Source organism: Gymnodraco acuticeps, unplaced genomic scaffold, assembly GCF_902827175.1.
Source record: "Gymnodraco acuticeps unplaced genomic scaffold, fGymAcu1.1, whole genome shotgun sequence".
Lineage (NCBI taxonomy): Eukaryota > Metazoa > Chordata > Actinopteri > Perciformes > Bathydraconidae > Gymnodraco > Gymnodraco acuticeps.
Window position 1 is genome coordinate 3,540,983 of NW_022990125.1, and position 15,126 is coordinate 3,556,108.

Genomic DNA, 15,126 nt, shown 5'->3' on the forward strand with positions numbered 1-15,126 from the left:
TGCTTTTTCTTTGCACAGCATGAAAGAAAGGCGAAATTAATGGGCTGTGATTTTAGTATTTTTAAGCAGAGGTCAATCATTTGTACGGCCCTCGGAGGATGTTGGAAAAATTGAAATGGCCCTTGAGAGGAAAAAGGTTCCCCACCCCTGTTCTATAGGATGTCATCCAAGGATATGGGATAGATAGGAGTGGGATAGAGACAGGAAGAAGGGGATTGAAACAAAGGAGGCGAGAAAAGAGAGAAAAAAAAACAGTAAAGAAGAGACAAAGAAATCATGGAGGGTTGGAGACGGAGGTGGGGGATGAAAAGGAAGGAGAAAAGCAGGATGTGAGTGACGGGGAAGAAATGAGGGAGGAAAAGAGCGAGGTCTATAAATAGTGACTGGCCGGAGAAGACAGGAGGAGGAGAGTGTGGGGGGATGAGTGCAGAGGGAGCGGATGAATAGGTAAACAGATGGAGCAAATGATAGTAATGTATGAGTGCGTGAACAGGGGGGTCGATTATTAGAGGAGTGGAGGAGAAGAGGAGGAGGGGAAAGAAGGAGAGGTGAGAGAGGACAGCTGAGGAAATGAGACGAGAAGGGAGGAGGAGGAGATGGATGAGAGAAGAAGGGAGGAGTAGAGAAGGGAGGATAAAAGGAGAGATAAGACGAGAGAGGAAGAGAAGAGAGACAGGGAGAAGAGATAAGAGGACGGGAGGAAGGAGAAGGTAGGGAAGGAGGTGAGATAAGTGTGAAATATGGAGAGCAGATAGACGAAGAGGAGAGGCGGAGGAAAAGGGGGGGGGGGGAGTCTAGCTGTGCTTCATAAATACTAAATGAGGCTCCAGAAAATCGACCATAACGTCACAGATTAATTTTAACTTCAGGTCTGCGGCTGGGGTGTTTGGGTTTAAGGTGTTGTTGTTTTTCTTTTGCTTGCACAAATGATGAGAACTACAAAAAAAAACATCAGAACAAATACAATATTTGTGGGGGAGATGGAGAAATCCTGAGAGGTTCAAAAACAACACTGAGCCACTAGAAGAAGAAAGGAAGAGATCAAAAATAACACAGGGATAAAACAAAAGGGAAACACTGCAGATGCAACAAGGTAACACGATGATGAGTGAGTGTGGTAACAAGGTGTTCAGAGAAAGAGAGATCCCTCATGGGTTTGATGTATGGGTTTCAGTGTGTTAAGTTCCAGGAAAGGGAACCTGCTTGGGTACAGAAATGTTCTTATGGCCCAATACTTCTTTATTGAATACAAAAAACAGAAAAGCCAGATTCAATATGTATCAATCAATTATTAATATTAACTCAAAATGCCTTTATCAGTTCCCTATTGCATAAGTGTAAAATAAGACTGCAAGAATGTATTTTGATTCATAATGCACTTTAATTATGTATAAACCTATTTCAGAAATAAGTGTGGGCAAAGGTATTTCAAAGTATTTGCCACACAACACTTGCTTAGGGGGCTACACTTAGTTTTTAATTCCCCTCCACTTTAAATGTCGGTGTAAGTGTGGAACGCAGGACACTTCTCCTCCTCAACGATCGCCATCGTGGCAACCACCATTGAGGTCACCGAGGTCCGGACCTCGGTAATTTTTTTCGAGCTGTGTATAACAAAACTTGTGAAATAATTGCACTAAAAAGGGATTATTTGTAGTACTTCTATTTACTGACCATGCATAACTGCATAACTGCATAACTACGTAGCCTTGATTAAAGCAAACAGAAGAAGACGACATGTATCAACAAACCACCGCAGCCCGGACTTGTACCGGAGCAGCGGAGGAGTGATGAGGTATCTAGAGATCTGAGTCCAGTGGGCTGCTTGTGTTTCTGTTCATCAGGACATCATATGAGCAGCAGATCCTGTGTGAACGCTCTACGTTAGTCAGTGGACGTCCGACAACATGCACACTAACTTATATTGCAGCTATAGGCTATACTTTGCTTTACATTGCGTGAATAAACTAGCTAGAGAGCTAACGTTAATTACATTCATCCAATGTCAGAAGGATTACCTTTTAACAAACGTTGTAATGTTTTTCTTTCATTTCAATTTGAGTAAAACATTGAAGATATAATATTGTATTGTTTTCTTTTTACACTGACTCAGATATAATGTAAAGACTACGTCAGTCGAAGCTCAGCTTTGGTAAGGAAGAGACAGGACAGGCAGAGAGAAAGTGATGGAAGTCAGGGAGGAACTGCAGGTACAGTCACACAAATAATGTACTGTAGGCTTAATAACCCCATCTATCTATCTATCTATCTATCCATCTATCTATCCATCTATCCATCTATCCATCTATCCATCTATCTATCTATCCATCTATCCATCTATCCATCTATCTATCTATCTATCTATCTATCCATCTATCTATCAATCCATCTATCCATCTATCTATCTATCCATCTATCTATCCATCTATCTATCTATCTATCTATCTATCAATCCATCTATCCATCTATCTATCTATCCATCTATCTATCTATCCATCTATCTATCAATCCATCTATCTATCCATCTATCTATCTATCCATCTATAACAATAGTCTTCATTTACAATAGGCATAATTTTTAAACAACATACATCTATTGCAGTTATGATGTCATAATAACATACAATTGTATGAAACACAATTTGCTTACATCTTTGTTCTCTTTTGAGAATCAAACATAACAGATTTAAATAAATAATGCAAACAAACAAGTGAAATTAACTAAATTGCTGAATTGCTTTTAATTCACTGGCAGGAGCGACAAGTGAGGAGGAGCAAAAAGTGAACAACGAGGGAGAGATTGAACAAAGAGAAAGAGTAGAGGACAGAGAGAGTAATGAACAGGAAGAAGACAGAGAGACTCAAGACGATGGAAGAGAGGCTGCAGGTTATGGAAAGGAGAGAGACATGGAAAATGAATGTTGACAATGTGTTGTGATAATTTTAGCCTATTCTGCATGTCCAGATCATTAATAGTAACAATCAACTAATTAAAAATAATGTATGCTGCAGCCCACTGACATGGTTATCGATATATTATCCAATTTGTGACCCCCCACAGGACTTAAAAAGCACCTAACTAGATCATGAAAATCCCGGAAATCTCGGGGGAGTATACCCCCGGACCCCCCTAGCATGTTTGGACCTCGGTATTTAGGAAATCCTGGATACGGCCCTGGTGGCAACACAACAGAAATTGTGTGACTAGCGGTTGGTTGGTCTTGTGAACACACCACTATACAAATAAAAGTTATACATGTGGGTTTTTTTTCACTGCTGAATAAACATATCACTTTACTGGTGTTGAAAGGAAGCCATTAGGCACTTTCACACCGCAGTACTTTTCCCACAAAGGTTCATCTGAACTTAGTTCATGAGAACTCTTTAGTTCTCATGAACTAAGTACAGATCGCGTTCACACCGGAATAAGTCCCTGGGGGAGGATTAGGCAAATGAAGCCGCTGACGTCACTTCTTCTTCTTCTGCTTTGGGTTTACTGGCAGGCCGCAAACAACTTCACGGCGTATACTGCCACCCGAAGTCCCCGGCCGGAAGTCCCCGGAGTCGGGGACTGGCTTCTAGTTAGTCTCTCTGCATTTGTGCAGGATAATAAAATGGCGGCTGAACAAAACTTATTTGGAATTTTACGGGGCGTGGTTTGCAATCCGCCCAGCCAATCAGACATAGGAACCTTTTTCTCCCACTAAAGTCCCTGCTCTCTAGCAGGGACAGAAAAGGGGGTAAAAAGGTTCTGATGAACTCATTTCAGTTCTGGATTTTTTTGGTGTGAACGCAACATTTCGGAACTATATCGGAACTAAAGTGGGAAAAGTACTGCGGTGTGAACGCGCCTATTGATCATTTTATTGGGTAATTGGGCAGTCTGAAATGATTCTACCCTGAATGATAACAGTGCTAGACAGCTAGCTAACAGCGGCATTGGTCACCTCCATGGATGTATAAATAATAATAATAATAATAATAATTAAAACTGCGGTCGCACTTGTGCGCGCAGTGATGAGCGGGCCCTCGCGTCCGTGCGCCTGTCGGGGAGGGTGGCAGGTCATCCCGGCGTCAAGCAGACGCGCGCGAGTCCTGGGAAATGAGCCGTTTCTCATTTCTATAATTTTCGCGTCCCAGACTCCCAGGTCCTCCGGCAGCGACCCGGAGACGGATGTCGGCGCGCCGTCTCGAAGGAAAACAAATTTCTCTAAAGGGTCGTCGAGGATCGATTATCGAGGAGGCTTTCTGGAGGAGCCGTAACCGAGGATACACTGATTTAGAGGAGAGAGGAGTGTCTCTGGAGGAGCTATAACCGAGGGTACACTGAAGTATTCTCCTGAGACGATTTCAGCCAACAGTGATGTTTAAAAGAGGTGTGACGCATGGCTGGACTTCTGTCAACGAAGCACAGCTCTGCAAACTGTTCTCGTTGTGATTATAAGTTATTTGAGATGATCAAATGCGCATCAGACTTTCTGCCCTTTACCGTTTGTTTACTCACTAATCACATGTCCCCTGGATGTTAGGTGATGTTACAGTGACAACAGCTGCTGAGGTCAGTGCAGAAAGCAGAACAGTGTGTATGATATATATCGCTCAATAACAAATGTAACAGGCCTACATGTCACACTTTATTTGTAGGCTTTAGGAGATATCTACAAATAAACATTAGGGTTAGGGTTAGCGAGTGTCTTTTGTAATGAATATGCCGCCAGCAAAGGGTGTTGTTGGACTAACAGTAGGTGTGTGTGTGTGTGTGTGTGTGTGTGTGGTGTGTGTGTGTGTGTGTGTGTGTGTGTGTGTGTGTGTGTGTGTGTGTGTGTGTGTGTGTGTGTGAGAGTTGATGTGCCAGGCAAACAGGCAGGCCTCAGTAGCTTATCTGACATATAATTGGTCAAAAATGGTACATTCTCCGTTAGCCTACGAGGTCCCCGTTTGAGCGAAGGACTATTCCTTCTCAATGTAGCATGACATTGGATATGCGCTGAAGTTGTCCTGGATTGGAATTGTTCCGATCATTCCCCTAGGAGGAGTTCGCAAGAACGTGCGTAAAATGGCTGAAAACCGCACATTTTTCAAAATGGCCGACTTTCTGGTGGGCGGGGCTAATAAAAGGCAATTTGAAATATGTGTGCAATCATAATAGCAATATGTATACAGCGTTTCGTGAATATTGGAAAAAGTATACGCGAGTAGTTTGGAGTCATTTGGAGTAATTTGTGACATGTAAATCGTCAAAAATGGTGTATTCGCTGTTAGCTTACGACCTCCACGAGTAATTTTTCAAAAATGTGCTCCTCAATTAAGTACCATATTGGATAGGGGCTAAACCTGTCCTGCATTGGAATTTGAAAAATTACGTTTTTTTTTTTACATTCTTGAAAAGGTCGTGGGCTGTGACGTGTGTCCCAAGTTTTGCGTCCGAAGCTCATTTTATGCTATCGCAATTTAAAAAAAATGTATAGGCCACGCCCACATTCTGAATTTGTTCCGACACTTTAAATCTGAGTTCGTAGTCACCCCGAGAGTATGTGTAAAAAAAAAAAATAATAATTCGTCCATCCGCTCTTGAGTTATAAATTGGTGGTGTTTTTGGCGCCCCCTATAGTCTTAAATGAAAATTATTTGGTGTGCCTATTTCCCAAGACAGATTGAACCTTTCCACCAAAATCTGTGGTGAATGGATACATTGTTGATGAGTTATGAGCATTTCTTTATAAGCCCCGCCTTTTTGCGAGTACGTTTTAATTCATGGCGGAAATATTTATCGTTTGAACATACTCATCTCCTAGGGTAATGTGACTGACCCTCCGGCGATGCTATATACTGAGTTTGGTGTTGAAAAACCAACATTTGAAATTTAAGTGAATATTTAACTGTTTTTAAAATTATGCTAATTTAAAAAAAAATAAAGTAGGCGGAGCTTAGGGTTTCAATTGGATTATTTGTAGAACTGGTCCACCCGGATATGTTTGCAAAATGTCAGGTCATTCGGAGTTACGGTGCGACTTTGTGAATTTTTTGCAAAATGGGATTTTTATAGGTGGCGCTAGTGAGCAGGTTGGAATATTTAACCCATTGACTCCAGAATATCAAATTTTTCACCGGTCCTGGCGTCCGTGCAAAATTATACAACTTTGTCAGCATCCTAAAGGCCTGAAAATAAGCATTGCAATATGGAATAATAATAATACCACGAATAACAATAGGTTCCTAGCACCACGAATAACAATAGGTTCCTCGCACTTCGTGCTAGGACACCGTTGGGTCCTAGCACTCCGTGCTCGGGCCCTAATAATAATAATACTACTACATTACATTTATAAAGCGCTTTTCCTGGTGCTCAAAGCGCTAAAAAGAGAACTGGAGATTTAAAAAGTACCCAGATCAGGGCCAATAGAGCATGTGCACTTAAGTTTTCCTTGAGCCTGCCTCCGATCTGCTGTTCTTGGTTCAGTCAAATGAATGGAGAGGGGAAAAAAACTCTGGATTCAAACATTGTATAACTTCTGGACCCTAATGATTCAAATAAGGACTGCAATGGTGTTTGTACTGGGTAGTTTATTTAGCTGAAAAAACGATTTGCTGATTTACAGAGCCCTCTTTCCCAATGTAAGTCAATGGGAGCATTTATTCTTGGGCCCAAACTAGAACAGAAGTGAAGTACCACCGTTTGGCCTCTAAGAAACAATATTATTCACCGGCCAGTGCAATTCCTTTGGGCTTTGTCACTTCCTGTCAGGACACAGCAGCAGTTTGTTATTTCAGGAAAAACTAGCCAATCTAAAACCAGACAGTACCCAGGTGTTGAGATGACACAGCAAATAGTGTGTAAACATTGTACCAGATTAACCAAAAGCAACAGAAATAAAATGTGGTGGGTCTTTACCTGTACCCATCCCGCTCAGCACGGCTCCATCACTGACACCTGAGGCGTTGGTGTTGTTGGTGGGGGCGTTGTGGGGCGCTAGGCTGGGCAGAAACAGGCACCTGCGTGGGGACAACAGAGGACGGATGAATGACTTTTATCCGGTGAAAACAGCTTTAACACACACACACAAAACAAGATGTCAGCTTACAAGTGTTGTAAAAGAGATTTACTGCGGCAGTCTGGCTCCATCGCTGAGATAAACTATTACAAAGAAGAGTCTGAGGTTACAAAGAACAGTGTGCTAATTCAGCGCTGGAGACAGGAGCTTTGTATTATGGAAATCTCAACTGGCTTATGCGCAAGGATTTATTATGCATGATAGAGGTAGGCTGAAAGCGTACATTCAGGCTGGATTTTCAGTCTGCCAGACATATTTCCTTGCAATGAGTAGTAGGTGCCGCTATTGAATATAATGTGAATTACCTGAAAAGAAATAGGATGACGACTGCCTAAGAAATGCTAAATAAAGGTTGAAAGGTCACCAGTAAGCATCCTGCTAACATGATGTTTTAGTTTGATAAAGTCTGAGTTTTCCTAGGGCTTCTACAGTGGACAAAGACTGACAACAGTTCCACAAAATGACAGAGAATTGTACTTGTGAGTCGGCTGTGTGTTCTGCTGACTCACTGCCTCCCTGTGAAGGTGCTACTTTGTTCCCTCTCTAATCATCCTGAAGCAGCACTGAAGACACTGCTGCTCTGGGAAATGAGCATGGGGACCTGTTTTCTTTTTCCTATTGTTGAGAGATACAAAAATACCTCAAAATGTATGAAAGTAAGGTGGTGAATTCAGCCTAGCCTTACCACACTGCAGGATAGCCTCGATGACAGACGTGACACTTTCACTTAACTGTATTAGGTCAGTCGAAAGCAATAATATTAAGTTGAACCTAATATTCATATTATTGCTTTCAACTATGTGAAATATGTTGACATAAAACATTTAATTGAAGTCAACGTGTCAGTTTCTTCAGTGTATTGTTTCAGCATTCCTCTATGAACTCCCCCAATAGCGATATGACTCTTTGAATATACGCCATAAAATATGTGCGTCACAAACCAATTACTACTATAACGGAAAAAAAGAGCAAGGCTTGGATTTTCTTATGCTCTTCTCTATGGGAGAAGATCTCTATGGGAAAAGAGCATATGAAAGTGACCATTAAAATGATCTCTGAAGTGTGTGCAAGAGCCAATCTTTGGTAGAGGGTTATGTAACCAACACACAAAAGTGTCATTTGATAAAGAAAAAAAGGGACAAGCAGTTTTGCTAACTAAATATGCTGTATTCTTATATTTATGCAAATGAAATCAACATAGCTGAAGAATATCAACCAAGTGTTAAAAAATTATACCAGAGAGCATTTTATTTGAAACATGACATAGCTTAATATGTACAGAGGAGTCCGTAGACAGCACACAAGGCCAAAGAAAGCCAAACTGCAGCAATAATTGAGTAGAAATGGTAGAAAATTAGCATTATACAGGGTCCTCCTCTAACTTAGGCTGCAGCCACACGAGAACGGTAACGGTCGTATCCGCTACAGTTCTCCATCATATAGACGGTTCGACCACACGAGGCCGACAGGGAAACGCAGATAACGATAACGGGTCCCAAGGTGGGTAAATCTGGGGACGAAACGCTCTGGGGGGGCAAACAGCTCCGTGTCTACGCCCTATACGATAATTTTCTGATAAGGATGACGCAATGGCCCCGCCTCTCCCCACGTCTCCTGCTCAGAGATCAGCTGCTGGGCTGTCAGGAGAGGGGGAGGAAAAGAGAGGCTCCATTTATTATTCTTATATCATTTATATAGAGTCGTTATCAATTTGTTTGAAAGCTCAATAAATAACAAAAGAAGACCTCTGACCGGCACTTTTATAATTTTGTCCGGAAGATTTCAACTTTAACGGACATGTTGACTGCCTCACGGTTCCCTCGTTCCTTGGAAGAGGCGGAGAGGTGGGTGTTTTTCGTCTGCTGGTGGACTACCGGAGAGATTTACAGCAGGAGCAAACGCTTGCCTCGGGGAGGGAGAAAAAGAGCCAGAGCGTCCACAGCGGAGAATAAACGGAAGGGCAACCATGGTAACCATGCGCGGGAAGTCTTCTTCGCTGCTTTTGGTGTATTTTGTGGCAGAAGTACAGCGTCACTTACAGGCCCGGCATATGTACTACAGCGTCTCCAGCACCTTCGAGCGGTCTCGTGTGAACGGACACGTTTCTGGTGCCTATTGCGTGTGGACGGAAGACTTTTTTGATATCGAATTCGGTTCGTTACCGCTCTCGTGTGGCTTCAGTCTTAAGCTCAGACAAAATACCTGTTTTTGCCAAAAACTCAGACATGGTACACTATTACAACAAAGAGCATATAACGGGTGGGTAAATGATGTAAGGGAACCTGATCACCATGACAGTGTTCTTTGTTCACTGCACATGATCCCACTTATTACACGGCTACCTACTAAATGAACCACCGAGTTGATTCACAATATTGATTTAAAATAATTGTATTATATTCAACATGATCATATTGCTGTTGCAAATAAAAAATAGTTTGTTCCACTGCGCACCAACTGCTGCAAAGGCAACGTAACTTAAAATGACGGTGGCACTTCCTGCCAAATTATAGATGATGTCTTATACTCCGATTGCCTTTTACTTGGTTAAATAGTATTGTTAGTCCTTTATGTGTTTAACAAAGACATATGTTTAGGATTTACATTTCAGGAAGGGCAAAAGGTGGATTCGCCAACTGGTTAAGGACTGGGGGGTTTTATGGTTTAATGGTGAGGATGTTTAGATAATGCCTAAGAGAATTTATGAGTAGGACCAGTTGGCTATTTGCTTTTTACAATATAGTGTGACTGTAAGCTGTGTTCTGGGTGCAAAGCCATTTTATCCTCCGAGGCTGAAGTTGCTCTGTTCCTGCATTGATTTCAATTGTACATTGACTTTCTTTATTACTTTATTAAATATAACAAAAGACAAACTTTTCCATTAATCATTTATCAGTTTCTCTTAAGGGAATTAGAATTTCCTTCATACCTTTCAACCTCTTTCCTTCCCTTGTTCTCTTTTTTCTTTACTTTTAGCCATTATGAATCCAGAGTTTTGCGCTCTCCACAAATATAAAAATGAACATTCAAAAAATGTTTCATGGTGTTTTCTGACATCTTTCAACGGATTGATATGACTGCACATAGTCCCTTGATCCTCCTTAGCAGCGCTCTGTTAGTGAGAATTAACAACCTCTGAAATGTCAAAATTGTCGCTCAGAATCGAGCATTCAAATAAGCTGTGTAATTATAGCATGTCAACAGCTTTAAGTACAACATTTAGCGAATAATAAATAATAACCAAAATATCAACAATGTGTTAGTATCTCTCTCAATACTTCCAGACTGCTTTACCCTGTATGTGGCATCTTTACAAAACCAATTAGCATGTACAGTAACTAAAAACATTTCATCACTAGATTTAAAGCGATCAAAAGCTGGGCATTAGAAACATTTATATTATCAGTGTTTTTTGGGAAACTAAAATGGAGCTCTATGAATGACGTGTAATAAAAGATGGATTATAGATTAAATTATTTTTATGCAATGACTAAGTAATTAAATTATAAAATGTAAATATAATTTATTTTACAGTTACAGCCCTAGATATAATCCACTTCTAAGGTTTTTTTGGCTTTCTTTGTTCCCCCACCTGGACAGGAAGGTCTAAGGTCAGGGTTGACTACAGGACAGCGTCCCTGAAGCTGGCCGGGATTCAATGATGCGTTCAAGGACTATTTTCAAGGACAGGCACTCTGTCTGTCAAACTAGCAATAATACTACGCTGCTGCTTCATAGTGACTAGGTGTATGCTGTTTTTGTTTCCCAATAGTCATCACCTTGAGCAACAAAAACACTCCGGGGCGTTCACTGGCTTGCTATGCTAATTTAAAAAAGATTTCAGGCAGAATGAGATGCAGTCCCCCCATAAAAAGGAGTCTTTTCCCCTCCACCCTAACTGGATGGGGGGGGGGGGCCTTGCGAGATGGCTGACTGTCTGAGTGTGCCGTGGTGTGTCGGAGTGTGTGTAAGCATGTTGTGCATGACGGAGAGTGGATATGTGCATGTGTGTAAGAGGAGAGAGTGCCTGTGTGCGATTCCTAATAGCAGCAGGGGCATCAATATTTCATGGTGACAGATGGGAGAGGAAGGAGGGGTATGGGCTTTTTGTGTGTGTGTGTGTGTGTGTGTGTGTGTGTGTGTGTGTGTGTGTGTGTGTATGTGTATGTGTGTGTCCTCTGTTGATGCTGAGGTAAAGTGGGCCAGTGCCTGGTTGCCAGTGTGCTGCTGCTCTGCTGTGTTTTCAGGAGAAACTCCATGTTCTATTCTGAGATGAGTCAACTGGGTTCTTGTGGGTAAAAAAAAAAGAAAACAGGAAATCTGACAAATGATGGAGCAGGAAATATGGTTCAGGTTCATATTTTGAAATGCTGTGACATGTTAATGTTCATAAAGCTCTTTATTTTTCTCATACTGCCTGTGCTGCAGCACCTCTTTTCACCCTCTGTCTGAAACCAGAGCCCAGTCTGCTCTGGTTTGTTTGACGGCCGGCTCTGTTGTGATTGGTCAACCACTTAAAGCTGTCTCGCCCTTTAGCCCATCACGTACAATGTGTTGGAGAACTAGCCAATAGAAGCGCGGGTATTACATAGTGATGTCACTTTGTTACGGAGGTAAACAAAGGAGTCCAATGGAGGTGTTTCCCGGCCGAGGGAGGGGGGGGGGGGGGGGGGGGGGGGGGGGCATAATATCGACAGACTCAAAAACCACTCAGTGGATTTTCTGGAGCTTTTCACTTGGGTCTGAGATGAGCCAATAAGACACCAACATGGTGTAGGTTTATATACAGTCTATAGGAGTAAGCCTATTATTAAGTTAAGGCATTCATTAATTATCATTAAGGCAGTGGCTCAGTCAGTAGGGGCTTGGACTGTGAGACGGAATGGAATGACATTTAGTAATTTTTTTTAAAGAAATTGGATTTATACAGAGATTTTACAGGGTAATGTTTAAAAAATAATTATTGAAATCCGACTCAAATTGAGGCTATCTAATAATTAATTCTTGCCATGTAATAACTGGAAATGACCTTTGGCATTTTGCTGTCAAACTGACAGAAAACCTCCACAACGACCTTTTAGTAAGGGGTCTCCTTTTCCTTAAACCTGGTTCCTTCTGAATATTAATGAAGAACATATCATAGTTTGAACAGTTGTTGTCTGTGTATCAGTGTGCATGTGTCATGTATGTGTTGCTAAAGGTGTGTGGGCAAATTGCCAAGGTCACATCCCACACCGCCTTCATTTCCACTGACCCCAACATTCACTGTGCCGCTGGCGCACACACGGAGCAAAGTGAAGCCCGACAGCGAAAGTGTGCGAAGCGAAGGGTGTTGGATGAAATAAAAGGCGGAAAATGAGCCTGTCTGTATGCGCAGTGTGGCTCCACAACTCGAGGCAAATAAAAGCCTCCTGTTGAGACCGTTACAGGTTCTGCTCCGAGGCAAATAAAGAATAAATAAAGCTTGTTAAATTGCAGGGGAAAACATGTGGCACCCTGGGGTGTGCGTCAGCTGGGAGGATCCATAAGGAGAAAGAAGAGATTGAAGATGACTGAAATCATCATGTTTTTTTTAAATCATATGATGAAGATTGGTTCATTCCTGGAGTTACCTATGTTTCTCAGATTTAGCAATGTTTTTTTAGCCTCTTTTAGGTCATCGTTTCAGTTTGTAGCACAAATACAGTCTCATTAGCCCGGTTTCGAGCAGCAAAAGGCAGCTGTAATGACTACCTGGTGAAGAAAGTGGATTATATAGCAGCTAAAGGGCAAAAGAGACCAAAACAGAGCTACAGTAAAAGGAGATTTCCTTGTCTTAAATTGTTAGGGAAACAGAAACAAAAATATGTTGTTTGGCATCTGCTTGATGAGTAAAAAAATCTAGCAGGTAAAATCAGGAGTGTACAGAGCTTGTGACCCTCTCCCTTCCCCTGGACAGAAAAAGGCTCAAAAACAAATGATTGTTTTTGGAGGGTAAGTAAACACTTAATGTTCAAGCTGACTTACCCGAAGCCCTCCAGTGAGGTGTCAAACTCCACGAATGCAGGCGTGACAGCCGATCCGTGCAGGCGTATGTCGTGGGGCGTTGTCATGGACACCAGGCACTTGACCCGGGTCAGCGGCACGGTGCTGCCCTCGGCGGAGCGCACCAGGCTGCGGCTGATGCGGTACTGCCCGTTGTCCTCCGCCGGCGTGGCGAAGACGCTGTCAGGACCGAAGCCCTCCATGGACATGGTCATACTGTCTGTGGAGTAAGGTAGGATAGCTTTGGTTAAATCAAACATCCGGATTATATAGTATAAATACAATAAAATACAAATGTTAGATCTGTTTGACTTGAGGAAAAGAGACCTTAGACTAGCAGCTGGATTGTCCCAAAGTGAATAAAATATCTCCTGGTTCTAAGTAGAATATTTTAACCCGTACCAAGAATATGGATTCCTTCCCTTATTTAAAAGTTAGTCAATCTGACAGAGGCACATTTAATCAACACTGCAACACAATAGCAGCTAACAAAGCGTGCTACATTATCGTCTCACAGACAGAACACACAGTGCTATGTTTCTCTAACGGTGGGAGTTTGTAAAGGGCATTAATTAGTCGGGACTTAATATATATTCTCAGCTGGAAGGGAACACAATAAGCAATTAGGACATGCTGAGGAAGCCACGAAATTACAAACATTAGCAGCTGGTAACAGAAAACAAGCCATCTGTATTAGATGACACAGTGGAAAGACAATCTGTGTTTAAACAGGGAGAAAATGCATCAATTGGATGTTTATCAAAGAGTAAGAATTCTAGTATGGGTTTCCTACAAATTGCTGTTCATTTAAAAATGAATACAGGTCTTTTCAGAAACCCTACCTTGTGTACTTTATTGTACACAATAATAATCTGTGATTAATCATGATTAATACATGTTATAAAACATAAATACCAGTGGTGTTGTAATAAATAAATGCATGACAGACTGGTAAGAGAATAAAGAGTGTTTTTTACTTTGTTATAATATATGATTTTGGGTGTGTAGTAATCAGCTGCATACCGCTTCAACACGTGTATTTCGGTTTTATTCGCGGCATTCATTTTGTTATTCTACACAGTATTGTTGTTTAATTTTGTTAATGTATACAACCCAATTTGTGTTCTTTGAAATTGAAAAAGATATTGCATTTTGTTTGTTACTTTCGTTGCAGTTGTAGACCATACGTCTTAAGCATAGACTGTGTATGGTCTTAAGTGTAATTTGGCTTGGCTTCCTATTTTTTATGGACATGCTTTTATTTTGAAGGAGAGTTAGCGCTGTTGACAGGAAGTTGTTGTTGCTATGGAAACAACGTGACGGAGATTAACGGAGAAAAGTCATATCTACATATAAAGACGGAGAAAGTAAACGATAAAGTTTATGGTTAAGTGTTAGCACCCCCCGAAGAGGCACAAGCTCTAACGTTGATATTGGAGATTTCAATCAATTCAATTTTTAAAAACGAAAAAAATAAATAAATACGAATATACAAAATTGAAACCCGAATAGTACTCCAACGAACGAATATTCGGATATTTGGGTACAGCCCTAGTGCAATACATGAGTATTGTTCCAGTTTTTTCCAATTCCTAAGCTTTTTCTGCCATTTTACTGTCATGCAATGAATTGTAAAAATGTGCGCTGGAATTACGGGAGGAACTTTGGGTCAAACTTGGTATAGTGGTTAATTGCGTTGTGAGCCCTACGTGAACTGTTTGTTACCTTTAATGGAGAGGGTTTACCATTTCTAACAGTGGTACTCTTTCTATAGGCTCTGAACTCTGGAGGAAATTAATGCCGGGTCAAATACGGTATAATTGAGAGTTGTGCATGGTAAAGATGAGATATTCCACTGACTTTAATAAACTGAAGCTTTCTGAAAACCTAAAGAATCGTCCCCTTTCCACCTGCAAGCCCAAGCTAGTAGTTTCAACAGGAGGAAAGCTCAATCACAGCCTATTCACCGGAGGACTCGTCCCGATGAGCTCGCAGAGAAAGTGAGAGAGAGCAAAGAAAAATGGCAGAATTGCTACAAGATTGATGGCCA

General features: G+C 41.4%; 1 protein-coding gene across 1 annotated transcript in view; it reads right to left on the reverse strand.

Moving 5' to 3' along the window:
- Positions 1–15,126, reverse strand: part of wdfy3 (WD repeat and FYVE domain containing 3) — a 120,060-nt gene that overhangs the window by 60,382 nt on the left and 44,552 nt on the right. The window contains 2 exon segments of the mRNA XM_034216627.1: positions 6,893–6,993; positions 13,059–13,296. Coding sequence (XP_034072518.1) covers positions 6,893–6,993; positions 13,059–13,296 — 339 coding nt within the window.